This window comes from Anolis sagrei, chromosome 2, assembly GCF_037176765.1.
Source record: "Anolis sagrei isolate rAnoSag1 chromosome 2, rAnoSag1.mat, whole genome shotgun sequence".
Classification (NCBI taxonomy): Eukaryota; Metazoa; Chordata; class Lepidosauria; order Squamata; family Dactyloidae; genus Anolis; species Anolis sagrei.
The window spans coordinates 180125311-180140342 of record NC_090022.1 but is presented as its reverse complement, the minus strand read 5'-3'; the positions used below and the strand labels follow the sequence as shown (position 1 = coordinate 180140342).

The following is a 15032-nucleotide window of genomic DNA, read 5'->3' as shown; positions in this document are numbered from 1 at the left end:
TATACATTATTTATTTTACAGCAGATACATATTATTCAATACAACCTACCATACTTTAACTTTTGGCATTTACTGTTATTTTTCTACTTATACATATTATCTATCCCTCACCACTGTGCTCCCCTCCCCTCTCCCAAGCCACAGCTTTTACATATCATCTGTCCAAAATTTCAATTCCTCTTTTGGAGGTAACTTTCCTTCTTTCTTTTTTTAATCCTTTTTCAATAATTTTTCTCCATACATCATCAAAATCACTTTGTTTCCATATACCTCTTGTAACTTTTAACATACATGGCAGCTTATCATTTATTGCCAATTTCCATACTTCCTTGCACCACTCCTCTATTTGTATATTTAGTTCTCTTTTCCAATTACTTGCTATAAGCAGTTTTGCTATTGTTAATAAGTTTGTTATCACATCTTTATCCTCTTTTTTTTCAATTGTTTATTATTATATAATGATTTAATTTTTTTTGGTCGTGTCAGGAGCGACCTGAGAAACTGCAAGTCGCTTCTGGTGTGAGAGAATTGGCCGTCTGCAAGGACGTTGCCCAGGGGACGCCTGGATGATTTTTGATGTTTTTATCATCCTTGTGAGAGGCTTCTCTCATGTCCCTGCATGAGCAGCTGGAGCTGATAGAGGGAGCTCATCCGCCTCTCCCCGGATTCGAACCTGCGACCTGTCGGTCTTCAGTCCTGCCGGCACAGGGGTTTAACCCACTGCACCACCGGGGGCTCCACATTATATAATGATAATAAAGCTATACTAGGACTTCCGACTGGGCTCTGGCTGGCTCCATCTTGTCTGCATCTCAGCAGCGTGCCGAGAACCCGCCCTGGGAACACAGGCAGTCATCCATGTTCTCATTTACTAAACTGGGGACAGACGGGAAACCATGTGTGATGGTAAGGCGGCAATGCAGGGTGCTGCCCCACAGATTTGCCCCGCTGTCCCCCATCATAAGCACTTCCATGTGATGAGGCCCTATATCAGTACATTGTTTCAGCCTCGCCCCTTCAAACAGATAAAATCCAGATTATCTGCGTTGAAATGGATTATAACACATATAATCCAGTTCAAATCAGATAATGTGGATTATTTTATTATTTATTTATTTATTTATTTATTTATTTAGAAGTTTTATATACCGGTCTTCTCACCTCCAAGGAGGGACTCAGGCCGGTTCACAACATGTGTTCATATACAATAATATACAAAAACAACACAATGCATCATCATTACACATTAAAATATAAGTACAATAAAAACATTATCATCACATTATACAAGCCAAGTCGTCAATACAATTACAGTCACAGTTCATCATCCTCCTTCCATGTGGACAAAGGTTATTGACTCAATCCTCAAATGCCACATTCCAAAGCCAGGTTTGTGTTAGTTTCCTGAAGATCAGGAAGGAGGGAGCAGTTCTAATCTCTAGTGGGAGGGAGTTCCAAAGCCGAGGAGCCACCACCGAGAAGGCACTGTCACTCGTTCCCACCAAACGCTATTATCTGCTTTGATAATCTGGATTATATGGCGGTGTAGACCCAGCCTTAGTTTCTTTTGCACGAGTCCCTAGTCCAATGGTTCTCAACGTTTGGGTCCCTAGGTATTTTGGCCTACAACTCCCAAAAAATCCCAGCCAGTTTACCCGCTGTTAGGATTTCTGGGAGTTGAAGGCCAAAACATCTGGGGAGTCACAGGTTGAGACCCACTGCCTTAGTCAGTGAAGGAGGGACTAAAATGAAATGAAACTGGGTTGGGTTCTTTTTATTTTTTGGCCATGGGATACCACATCCTTTCCTGGCATTCAAAACACCAATCTAGATTGGAAAATGAGGTGTGCTGATCTCAGATGACCTTTCGCTGAACCGATATTTAATTTTAAGTTGGTAGAAGGAAATAGCCGAGAGGAATTTAGCTTTGGAATTTTCTAAAGGAGGAGCCGGAGTAACGTAACTCTGCCCTCTGCTGGAATTGCGTAGCGTTGAGTAGTATCACATGTTTTGTTCCATTTCTGAATGAAAAGCCAAAGCCCCCCATTCTTAAAATAAGGGCCTCATTTGGATCTTGGACAGCAGCCATTATTAAGCATTGTGGTTTCTTCAGGTGCACAGCACCAGCCAGCTGGATCCTAACAAACCCATGAACGTTGTCGGTATAATATCAAATAATGACATTGGAATACTGTACACTATTTTTAGTGAAATTGAGCTGCCACTGAACCCTTTGCAGGATTTTTAAAAATCATGTCAGAAGCAACTTGAGAAACTGCAAGTCGCTTCTGATGTGAGAGAAATGGCCGTCTGCAGAGATGTTGCCCAGGGGACGCCAGGATGTTTTACCATGGGAGGCTGGAGCTGACAGACGGGAGCTCACCCCATCTGGTGGATTCGAACCGCCGATCTTCAGGTCAGCAGTTCATCCAGCACAAGGGTTTGACCCATTGCGCCACGGTGGCTCCTTAAACAGCTAGACCAAATAAGCTTTGCCTTTCTTTAGGCTACTGTACTTACGGTATACTGATTTTGAACTATTAAATCTTTATGAAAGTACAGATATACTACTGTTAGCAAAGTGGGTGCATTACAGAGCTTTTATTTATTTCACAGAAAATTTTGTGCCAGAGGCAGAAGTAATATGGAAAGAACAGAGATAGATTCCTACAATACACAAAAGAGGAGCAATTCAACAGACTTCGTTAAACTTTTTATTCAAAACTAACAGTATGCACATTTGGAATAAAATATCCATTGCCTTGGATTGGTAAAAGCATTTTGAACTTCTGAGGCCCTTTTTACACTGCCCCTATATTGCAGGATCTGATCTGAGTATCTGCTTTAAAATGGATTATATGAGTCTCCACTGCCAGATAATCTGGGATAAGAAGATAATCTGGGATCAGAGACTGAGATATAGGGGCAGTGTGGAAGGGGCCCTACACTGCCATATAAAATCCAAATAGTCTGCTTTAAACTAATCACATGGCAATGTAGACTCATCAGGTTCAAAGCAGATAATGTGGATTCTGTAAAAAACATTGGAGCTTCTTTATAAGAGGCTTTGTTAACTGAGGTATGCCTGCAAAACCTTTATTGATATACAATGAATTGGGGGGGGGGGGGATCCAAAATGCTGTTTAATTCATAATCAGCTTCTCTCTGACTATGGTTGCTATAACATACTGCATCGATACGTTATAGTATACAGCATGGGGTGCTGAAACCTGTGTCTCTGTGGATGTTGTTTGTTTCCAGGACAGGACAGTGGTCTCAACCTGTGGGTCTCCAGATGTTTTGGCCTTCAACTCCCAGAAATCCTAACAGCTGGTAAACTGATTGGGATTTCTGGGAATTATAGCTCAAAACATCTGGGGACCCACAGGTTGAGAACCACTGATCTAGGGAGACGTAGGTTTCCTGATCTCTATGCTTTATACAACACTTTTAGAAAGAAAAGCATTCAAATATCACTTGAAAGCAAACATCTTTGAACATTATTATTGAGTTATCCTTTTGCGGTTATCTTACGTATCCACAAACACACACAGCTGGTCATTGTAACATGTCATGTGTCCAGGCTTGTGGGTGGCTCACATGATACAGTTCTTTCGTATCGAGAAAAAAGTAGGCTGTCACGGAGAAGATTGTGCTATAACAATTCGCCATGCCATTTATGGGGGAAAGTTGTTTCCTTGTTTGAAAGTATTAAAATGGTATAGTACAGGCCAAGTGCAACAATGATGTCATAATGTTGCCAATCCTTTTTGAACCATGAGTGGCTTGGCTTTATTTGGTCGGTGTTTAGTTGGACAAGGTATGTTCTCATGTCTCAAAAGAAGGCATGGCATTTGGAAGGATTTCGGTCAATGCAATGTTCATACAAATAAACAGAATGCTTCATACAACAAAAAGAATGTTTTTAAATAATATACAAATTTTAAATTACACTATGTAACCAAATTTTAAAATAATTCTGTTCCTGATTTGAAAGTGTTCTTTCTATTTAGTTGTGTAGTACTTACTTTGAAAGTAGTTGTTATACTCCAGAAACTTCATTTTTGTGGCTGCCACAAACGATGTGGAATAGGTTGAGACTCGATGAAATATTCATTGAGAAACTATAGCAAAATGTGCTGCAGGATGTCCCACAAAAACAAAGCTTTGGCAGATTAATAAACTTTTTCCATGTTTTTATGATAGAACCAATTAAGAAACAACATTTATAACCCAGGAACAAAATTGTGTTGCATAGGACCTTTCCAGAGAGGCCCTATATCCCAGGATGGGATCCCAGGTTTTCTGTTTATCTCAGATAATCTGGCAGTGTGGACTCATATAATCCTGTTTAAAGCAGAAAACCTGGGATCAGATCCTGGGTTATAGGGCCTGTCTGGAAGAACCCATAGTGTCATCAGACATATCAACTCTAACCATTTAAATTGGAGTATTAGGCAACTTCCACGCTGCCCTATTTTGAAGACCTGATCTCAGATTATCTGCTTTAAACTGGATTATATGAGTTCCCACTGCCAGATAACCTAGGATAAACAGAAAATATGGAATCATATCCTGGGATATAGGGGCAATAAGAAAGGGGCCTTAGGGCTCATCCAGACAGGACACAAAATGCGTGCCCTCCAGGATTTTTGTGTGTGGCATCTAAATTATGTCCATGCAAAATGAATTCCTTCAGGACAAATCAGGAAAACTGTGCTTTGTCCCAAAGTAATTAGATACCCCATTTGTCCACGCCTTCCTGAAAGGCCCACATCTAATGGGGTATGGGGTTTGTCTGGACTGCCCCCTCAGAAGTTGTGGCACTTCCCAGGGGGCTGTCCGCACAGCCCTCTCACATTTTTCAGGCTGAATCAGCCCAGAATATCAGAGAGAGCTCTAACCGCCTCCCCAAAACCCCCCAGAAAAGCCTTTGAAAATAAAATAACTTACCTGGCTCTCCTGACACATAGAAATGACATGCCAGGAGAAGTGGGGAGGAGGAAAATCACCCCCCCCCCCAAAAATGATGCACCAGGAGAGCTCTGGCAGTGGGGGGCGGGGAGGTTGTTTTGTGTCCAGGTGCCCTGCTGGAAGGTCCAGCAGGGCATCTGGACACACCACCCCCCACCCAGGAAAATGCCGGGGTTTTGGGACGTGTGTGGACTCAAATGCAGACCCAATCAGATTTTTGAAACCCGACTGCGCTTGCATGAAAGTCCTGTCTGGAACCGTCCCTTCTCCAGTTGTTTAATAACATACAAGTAATAGAACTCACATCAGTTGCTTGGTAAAACAGTTAGAAGGGCCTCTCTTTGGCCTTTATCTGGGGAAGAAAAAACTTCAGCATCTGTCTACTAGGGATTATTAAGGGAAACAAAGAAGGAATTTTTGGTTTGCCTGTTTTGCCCTATGTAATTTTAAGACTGATGCAGTGTCCATTGTTATCTGAAGTCTACTCTAGTTTGGGCAAGGACAGAGAAGAGTAAGAAATCATTGACTGAAGCCTTCAATGGAAAGAGATGTTCTACATTTTTTACCACTCTGAGAAATAATTTACTGTCTGACCCAGTCATTTAGTATAGAATCATAGAGTTGGAAGAGACCTCATGGGCCATCCAGTCCAACCCCTGACAAGAAGCAGGAATATTGCATTCAAAGCACCCCTGACAGATGGCCATCCAGCCTCTGTTTAAAAGCTTCCAAAGAAGGAGCCTTCACCACACTCCAGGGCAGAGAGTTCCACTGCTGAACGGCTCTCACAGTCAGGAAGTGCTTCCTCATGTTCAGATGGAATTTCCTTTCTTGTAGTTTGAAGCCATTGTTCTGTGTCCTAGTCGCCTGGGAAGCAGAAAACAAGGAAAGACCAACGCAGGCATGTAGCTGGGGGGGGGGGGGAGGAGGCTTGAGGGGCTTCAGCCCCCTCCCCTGAAATTCTCATGGTGGTTTGCGAAAAGGCCTTGCTGGTGCATTATTTAAACTGTTATGTTTATTCATATCATGATCTGATCACCATAATATATCCCATATGCATGGGGGTATTGGGGTAACAATACAAAAGGTTTGCTAGGGTAGACCCTCTTTCACTCAGACTCAGCCCCCCCCCCCCCGAAACAAACTCACCCCCCCCCCCCAAATTGAAATCCTGGCTACGGGCCTGGACCAATGCCAGAGCTATGGCTTCTGAAATGTCAGTAGCTTGTTGTGAAAATGTTGGGTAAACTATGGAGTTCAAAAACACAATTATTCACGCTGGGAGGGGAATGGGCATTCATCAAAGCTTTGTGATTGGAAGGAACTTGTCGAGTGCTGCTAACACTAATTCACCTGTCTCTTGTTTTCTCCTTAAAGACATGACTATGGATGAAGTCCGAGAGTTTGAAAGAGCAACTCAGGAAGCTACCAACAAGAAAATTGGGCTCTTCCCTCCTGCGATATCAATCTCCAACATCTCCCTGCCCTCTTCCATCCGCAGCACTCCTTCTAGTGCTCCGTCGACACCTCTCTCCACAGAAGCACCTGAATTCTTAGCAATTCCCAAAGACCGGCCACGGAAAAAATCTGCTCCAGAAACTCTCACGCTGCCAGATCCAGACAAAGAGGTTCTCTAAACCCAGCATGTTTTCCTACAAGAAGCCATGACTGACATCATGGCATTTGCACAGCTCATGGTAGTTGTTTTAGTGAAGGAAATTTTACTGATCTGGAAGTATGCCTCCCCCTCCCTCCCTGCTTGTCCCTTCAACTAGTTATAGCGAAATGCATGCGAGAACATAGTTCATGTGCTCCGATTTCCAAACTAAAGCTCTAAGCCATATGACAGATGTTGCTATCAACACAAAATGAAATCGCTTGCAAAAGCAATCTCTTTGTAGCAATGTAGTAAGCAAAAGAGATTCTCGTATGTAGAGCAACAGTATTTATTACTGGAGATGTTATAGGAATTTAATCAAGCTTGCAAAGATAGCTTGAGAAAATGAGGTCCTATTTAGGGACAGCTTAATCAGACAACATTTCTCATTTCAAGCCATTCTATCTCAGTGTCTAAAATCCTCTTTACGCTCAGGCCAAGTGCACCTTAAAGTAAATCTTCGAACTGATACTCACTGATAAAAACTTGAATACCAACAGTAATTATTCAGATTCTTCTTTTACTGAATACAACTCAGGATTTGGGATATAGCTAATGCACACATTTTCAAAAATTAAAAAACCAATGTCCTCCAACTCTGGTGGTAACTATACCTGTTTGGAGGCCCTTGAACTATTTGTATCTTGCACAAAAATTGTATCGTGTGCTGTTGTATAGCTTTTCTGTGTTGGTATTTGAGAGTCTTGTTTCAGGGGGAAAAATGGGATCGCAAGCAATGAAATAGCTTCCATTTCCCAAGTGAGACAAATATATCCAAATGAAGGCTACCATTATTAGGTCACAATTCAATGATTACTTCCAGTTTCATAATTCATACAAAAACCTGAGGGAAACTCCAGGACCCAAATCCTATTTCATTGTCAAAAGAAACATTTGCTCTGGTTTTGTTTGTTTATTTGTTTGTTTTGCAAGATCATGAGTAGATATCAAGGAATGGGCAACACTATGTCCTGTGGTGGTTTCCTGTGGCATCATGGCACCCTCCTCCATCACAGAGAGCTACCAACAGTACATGGCAATTGCAGGAGAAGAGAAGCCACTATGCCACGCCACACTTGACAAGTTGCCCATCCCTGTTATCAAGTTTCTCATTCTGATAATGGCACGGAAGAAGGCTCAGCAGTAAATCTTAGAAGAAGACCCATGTTAATTTGTCATAGCCTTTGGGGCACCTAAACTACCTAAGACATTTTGTTATTGCATTGAGCTTTCCCTCTTCCTTCCTTCCTTCTTCCTTTGATAACATGGATGCTTCATTTACTCTTGAGTCATTGCGTCCCCTTCTTTTGTCATAAACTAATGAAAGGAGGAAAAGGGAAGGAGTTTAGCAGATGGATTATCTATGTTCAAGGTGAGAGAAGCTGAAAAGACTTGTTTTCAGAAGGCAGTGAGGTCCCTACTGAACTGACATATAATCTAGTATCTGATCCCAGACTCTCTGCTTTGAATTGGATTATATGGCAGTGTAGACCCAGGGCCCTTCTACACAGCCCTGTATCCCAAAATATCAATAATAATAATAATAATAATAATAATAATAATAATACTTTATTTATACCCTGCCACCATCTCCCCAAGGGACTCGGAGTGGCTTACATGAGGCCAAGCCCAACAACACATCAATAAAACAAAAAGCAATAATAAAAAACAATACAATTAATATAACTCACATATAAACAATAACACACAAGGATTTAAGAAACCTATGGCCGGGCCAAATGTAATAGGTTAAAATTGAAAAAATAAACGCTGGGCATGAACAGAGGTAGGATGTATCTGGTAGGAGGGTTTTTAAAAGAAATGAAGGGAGACCCAACGAATAGTTAAAGTGCTTCAAGTCAGAAAATTCCACAATCTGTCCTTTGAGCTAGGTTAATTGAGTCCACAATCAGATAATGTGGGATTTCCTGCCTTGATATTCTGGGATATAGGGCTGTGTGGAACGGCCCTCATAATATCAAAGCAGATAATCTGGGATCAGATACTGGATTATATGGTAGTTTAGATCCAGTCTGAGACGTGATAGGCCAAGTTCCTCTTTCACCTCAATGAAAGAAGAAAAACAATGGCTGGATAGCATTTGATCCATGATCAACACACTATGGATTTGTGATAGCTGCATGACTGTACTGGGATTTCTATTTATAAGACTTGAGACAGTTAAGCAGCATTGTAGGCAGGTGTCCTCAAGCAGTGCGGCAGCAGTCCACCAAATGATTTAAACAACATATTATTTGGGTTGTTGTAGGTTTTTTCGGGCTATATGGCCATGTTCTAGAGGCATTCTAGAGAGAATGCCTCTAGAACATGGCCATATAGCCCGAAAAAACCTACAACAACCCAGTGATTCCGGCCATGAAAGCCTTCGACAATACATTAAACATATTATTTTCAATGGGAGTTCCTATAGCAGAAGTTTGACATGTTATTACAAAAGTTAACATATTAGCATTAATGGTTTTTACATTGCTCACAAGCACCAAATACATTCCTGATATGTTATTCTTTAGCTAATAGTAAAATATATTATTTAATTATGAAAACTTGCTCAAATCCCTTAGAAATAATAATGAGTAGAAGTTATTTGCCACACTACATTGGAAATTAGCCATGTTAAACAAAAAATAGCTGGCAAGATAAATCAGGATACACACCATAACCTACACACATATATTTATATCAGATTCCCATGCTGAAAATCCCATACCAAGACAAGAATGCAATGGATTGCTAGGTAGCCCTCGGTGGCACAGTGGGCTAAACCCCTGTGCCAGCTGGACTGAAGACCGATAGGTCGCAGGTTCGAATCCGGGGAGAGCACAGATGAGCTCCCTCTATCAGCTCCAGCTCTCCATTCAGGGACATGAGAGAAGCCTCCCACAAGGATGGTAAAACTTCCGGGCATCCCCTGGGCAACATCCTTGCAGACGGCCAATTCTCTCACACCAGATGCGACTTACAGTTTCTCAAGTCGCTCCTAACACAACAAAAAAAAAAACGGATTGCTGAATCCAGCATACAATTCTGGAAAACAGTATAGAAATAATTTTTTGACAAACTATTCTATTTCCACCAGAGCAAGAGAGGCTAGTTTCAACATAGGTCAACAATAGCCAATTGCAGCTTCATTAATTAAATCACAAGAAATGACACCACATGCAATTTGGTTTCCTATATTTACAAAATTAAGAAACAAGACCAAAAAAAGAAATGAAGCTGATATTAGGCTTCTTCCGGAAGAATACAGTATGCCCATTTCCAGGGTTTGCTTTGCTTACGTTTTCTTTCCATCAGCAAGAAAGAATTTAAGAGCTGACTCTTTTTTGCCAATAGATCTAAAAACCCTGAAGGCACCAGGTGCCCTCTGATCTTGGGGCCCTTCCAGACAGGCCCTATATATATCCCATGATCTGATTCCAGGTTTTATGTTTATCCCAGATTATCTGGCAGTGCGGACTCATATAATCCAGTTTAAAGAAAAAACCTGGAATCAGATCCTGGGATATATGGCCCTTGGAAGCAAAGTAAAGTCATCCCTTCATGGGAAACTATCCATCAATACCAGATATTGACAACTATATTTGAAAGGAAAGAACAGGCAAAACTACCTCTGAGTATTACTTACCTAAGAGATCTCTATAAAATTGATGGGATCACTATATGTTGGTAGGCGACTTGAAGACACACTAACATTGGATCTACACTGTCCCAGGATCTGATGTCAGATTACCTTCTTATCTCACATTATCGGGTAGTGTAGACTCATATAATCCAGTTCAAAGCAGATAACCTGGGATCAGATTTTGGGATATAGGGCAGTCTTTAGACACACAACTAAGGAGAATGGCCGTTGTCCATTGCAACCTGAAAGATCCCACTGGCCTGTTAGTAACTTCACCTTTGACTTTCAGGAATGAAAGTTACTTCCCTTTATCAACTTTTTAAAATATGAAGGATTTCTCCTTTCATTTCCTGATATTTCACCCTTGTCTAGCTGCTGGGAACAGAACTTTCAAAACTTTGGAGTCCAATCATTTCTTTACTAGCCCTGTCAAAGCCGTAGTAGCCTTAGCTAAGTGGTGAATGTCTCAAGCACTTTTACTGGAATTAGACTTTTGTGGTGTGAAAAGCATGTAGAAATCAAAATGCAAAGCTCGGAAGATTAAAATGATCTTTGAGTAAAGGAAAACAAGTAAGTGAGTACATATCTTTGTAGCAAGCATAGTAGTGGCAGATCCTGTATGTGAAAATCTGTAACTGATTCAAATCCCACACCAGCTTTTAAGTAAGAGGCTTCTTATTTAAACAATAGTACTAAGGCAAATGATTAGAGGTCTAGTTTTAGTCATGTAAGGGTAGGAGTATAACATGTGAGATGAAAGATGAAGAATCCCAGGCCCCTTCCACACAGCTGAATAAAATCCCACATTTTCTGCTTTGAACCATGTAGACTCAGATAACCCAGTTCAAAGCAGACATTGTGGGATTTTCTGCCTTGATATTCTGGGTTATATGGCTGTGTGGAAGGGTCCCCAGTAGCTAATCTAATACCTGATATATCTTTAAGAATCCCAGTAGCTATTATCTAATACCTGACATATCTCTATCACTTGGCTTCAACCCTTTCCTCCCTTTTTTTCATGCTTTCTCTCTCTCAATTTCTCTCAAACATCCTGATATTTTCTGTGGTTCTGTAATATCTTTTCATTATCACAATGTATTTATTGCGTACAGATGTGTCGGCACATGGCTGTAGCTGTCATATGTATTCCTGTTTAATTGTGATCATTTTTGTAGCGTTTTTTAAAAGGTTGCTACCCTTGTATCTCTTTTAGAAGAACATTTTGGACAAGGCGTTCAAAAGCTTTATGTGGGTTTGCTTTAACTGTCTCATTTCCGGCCATATCATTGTGTCACTTTGACTTGGGAACACGATCAGGCTTTGTGTTAAATGAAGAACCTATCTTCAGATGCTAACTGTGCAGACCTGAAACAAAAACAATGGCTTTAGATAGACAAAAAAAATGATTTTTCTCTTATACCTCCTCTACTCAGTGGCACAACAGTAAGCATTTGTTAAGTTAGATGTGCTATCCAATCTGGTGCCTCAGAAATCGATACAAAATTTGACATTATTGCACGTTTGAATGACAGCTAAAGCAATGCATACCCACCTCCTGCTTTCGAAATGGAGCTAACAAAAATAAGCATGTGATTTTTAAGGAGAAGAGGCATGAAGGTATATCCAATCCTTTTCATGATGCGCAGTATGACAGTCTACATTCTCAATCAAACCAGCTTCAGGCTATCAGTTGTGTTCTTATTGTGGTGTTTTTTGTCATGTTTTTAAAAATATTACCAACACAAAAAGGAAAAGTTAAACTTTTAGCATATTTTTGTTGCACCACAATATCTTTCATACAAAAAAATGTTGTGTAATTTTGTATGAAGTACTTTCTACAAAATCTCTATATTTTAGGTGTGCTTGTGAGAAAAAGAGTGCAGGCCTATTGCTGTTTCTGTAATTTATTTCAGAAACAGTACCATACTCTCTTTGAACTGTGGTTTTAATCAGAGTATTAGTGCTGCGTTCTCTTTTCCTGACTGCTATAGAGGAAAAATTAGGATGTATGTATTTTCAAGCCAGAATACCCTTGCTACTAAATTAATATTTCCTACTCAAAAGATAAAATCCCAACATTGTCTTAAACCTGTTTAAAAAACTGGCAGGTCCCTTATTTTGCTTCCATATCCAGGCAAAATGAGTGTAAAACTCCTTTTGAGAACTGTACAATCAAAGTCTTAGTAAAGGTTGCTGGCTTCTTAGTACAGCAAACATTGGCATGTCTGCACCTGCTGCATTTGCCGTGTAATTTGTGAGCAATGGGAGACATGCCATCTCTCAAAATTCAAGTATTGAAGAACATATATTGAGCCTGCAAAATCTTAAAGACCATAGTAAAGGTAAAGGTTTTCCCTTGACATTAAGTTCAGTTGTGTCCGACTCTGGGCGTGGTGCTCATCTCAATTTCTAAGCCGAAGAGCCAGCGTTGTCCATTGACTCCTCCAAAGTCATGTGGTCGGCATGGAGCCCCCGGTGGCACAGTGGGTTAAACCCCTGTGCCGGCAGGACTGAAGACCAACAGGTCGCAGGTTCGAATCTGGGGAGAGCATGGATGAGCTCCCTCTGTCAGCTCCAGCTCCTCAGGTGGGGACATGAGAGAAGCCTCCCACAAGAATGGTAAAAACATCAAAACATCTGGGCGTCTCCTGGGCAACGTCCTTGCAGACGGTCAATTATCTCACACCAGAAGTGACTTGCAGTTTCCCAAGTCGCTTCTGTTGCTATAGGAAACTCCATTGTACACGTACCAATTGTGTTTGTTGCATTACACGTTGTGTTGTCCAAAGATAAAAGTGGAGCCCTGGTGTTTTTCACACACGACTAAACATGATCCCTGCCAGTTTTTACTACCAACTTTATACTTGCATATCTACAAAAGTAAATAGTATCATCATTTTCTTCCAGGCTATAATTATAGACAATTACAGACTTGGTGCTGCTCCAGAAGATATGACGCTTGAAACTTCAGTTTCTTAATCCAAACCCCTTTTATTAGACAATATTGTTTCATTTCCAAAGCTTTCTTAGAAATAACAGCAAATGTTTGTATCTGAATAAGAACAAGATGTCATAACACCTTAGTTTGGATTCAGAGGTGCTCCTGAATGAGCAGAGGGTTTTTTGGGTTTTTTTTTTTTTTTTGCTGATTTCCCCATTGATTACAACCACCACCCAATCCCATATTGTCCTGAAAGTTCCTTATCATGAACACACAGAGACAGATTTATATTGGCTTTAAAAAAACGGGAACAATGAAATGGAAAAGGGGGGCAAGACTTCATCTTTGCTTCACTTGGGAAGCAAAATTATATTTAGGATCCTGTCCTTTCGCCCTTTGCTGTGCAGGGCTTTACAACATGCTGCCACTTCAAGTATGTACATCCAATTTAGACAATTCACATTATGCTGTAAATGCAATAGGATGGATACGTGAACCTGTTAGCAGGAATTTGCCAACTGCTATTATTCCAATGTGATTTAGGCATCTTCTGTTTCATAAAGGCTCGAAGCTAAGCTATTCATGACTGTTTTCCCACCCTGTGAGGACAGCATGGTCTTTGAATTACAGCTATCTCTGATTTTTGAATGTTACTTGTAGAAATTAAGTTTTTGTTTCATTTTTGTGGCAATCCTTGTGACTTTGAATGTTGTGTATAGTGTTTTTTGCTGGTAAGGGTAGTATTACGTCAATCCGATGAGCTAGTTCTACAAAAGAAGGACCAAGATGTCAACAATTTGAGGCCTCGTAGGAAGGTTCAAGTTGCATAAGTTACCATATCAACCATACTTGTTGCTTTTTTCCAATTATTTATTGTTTTTAAAACTTGCATTTTCTTACATTTGGTTGTAAATAAACTACCAGGCTATCTTCTTTCCAAGTCTGTCTGTTTTCTTTCCACTAATCCATACAGCACTCCCAAGGCGTATCCAAGGTTATGAATATTTCATCTTCAGAACTGTATGCAATCCTGAAATATATGAGAACAGCGCTAAACATAACAAAACAACCAGTGAAGATATTGATTTTCACTGAAACCTGGGTGCGATTCAATTACCGTATTTACAAGAACGAGTACATTTTTGGGCTAAATTACATCACTAAAATTGAGGGTCGCATTAGATTCAATGACACATTAGAATCACACATGTAAACCCATCTGTGCCATTGGGCAAGATCCATCTGAGGATGGAGAAGGGAGATGTGGTGGCCATGAAAAGGCTGGTGGGAAGCCAGCTTGCCATCCACCTTTTCATGGCCACCACTAGTGCTCAACCTAAAATCATAGAGTTGGAAGAGACCACATGGGCCATCTAGTCCAACCCCTACCATGCAGGAAAAGCACAAAGTACCCCCAACAGAAAGCTGTCCAACCTCTGTTTGAAAGCCTCCAAGGAAGGAGCCTCTACCACACACCAAGGCAGAGAGTTCCACGGTTGAAAAGCTTTTACAGTCAGGAAGTTCTTCCTAGTGTTCAGGTGAAATCTTCTTTCCTGTCATTTGAACCTACTGCTCCATTGAGTCCTAGTTCCTAGGCTTTTCGTGGTGACCATCTTCCCAGCAGGCCTGATAGAAGCTTATGGCTTCCCACCAGCATTTTCACAGCCACCTTTGCCTCACATTACATTCAACAGCAAATCCTTTTTTTTGTAATGTGCACCATCATAATTAAGGTATGCAGTACATTTGGTGACACATTATGCTTGATACGGTATGTCCATGTTGTGACTATAGGGTTTAGACAGAGTTAAGAATCA

General features: G+C 40.7%; 1 protein-coding gene across 1 annotated transcript in view; it reads left to right on the top strand.

Moving 5' to 3' along the window:
* Positions 1-14155, top strand: part of PITPNC1 (phosphatidylinositol transfer protein cytoplasmic 1) — a 259261-nt gene extending 245106 nt beyond the window's left edge. The window contains exon 9 of the mRNA XM_060763096.2: positions 6352-14155. Within this exon, the coding sequence (XP_060619079.2) occupies positions 6352-6611 (260 nt within the window). The 3' untranslated portion in view covers positions 6612-14155. The remainder of the gene's footprint in view (positions 1-6351) is intronic.
* Positions 14156-15032: the final 877 nt, after the last annotated feature.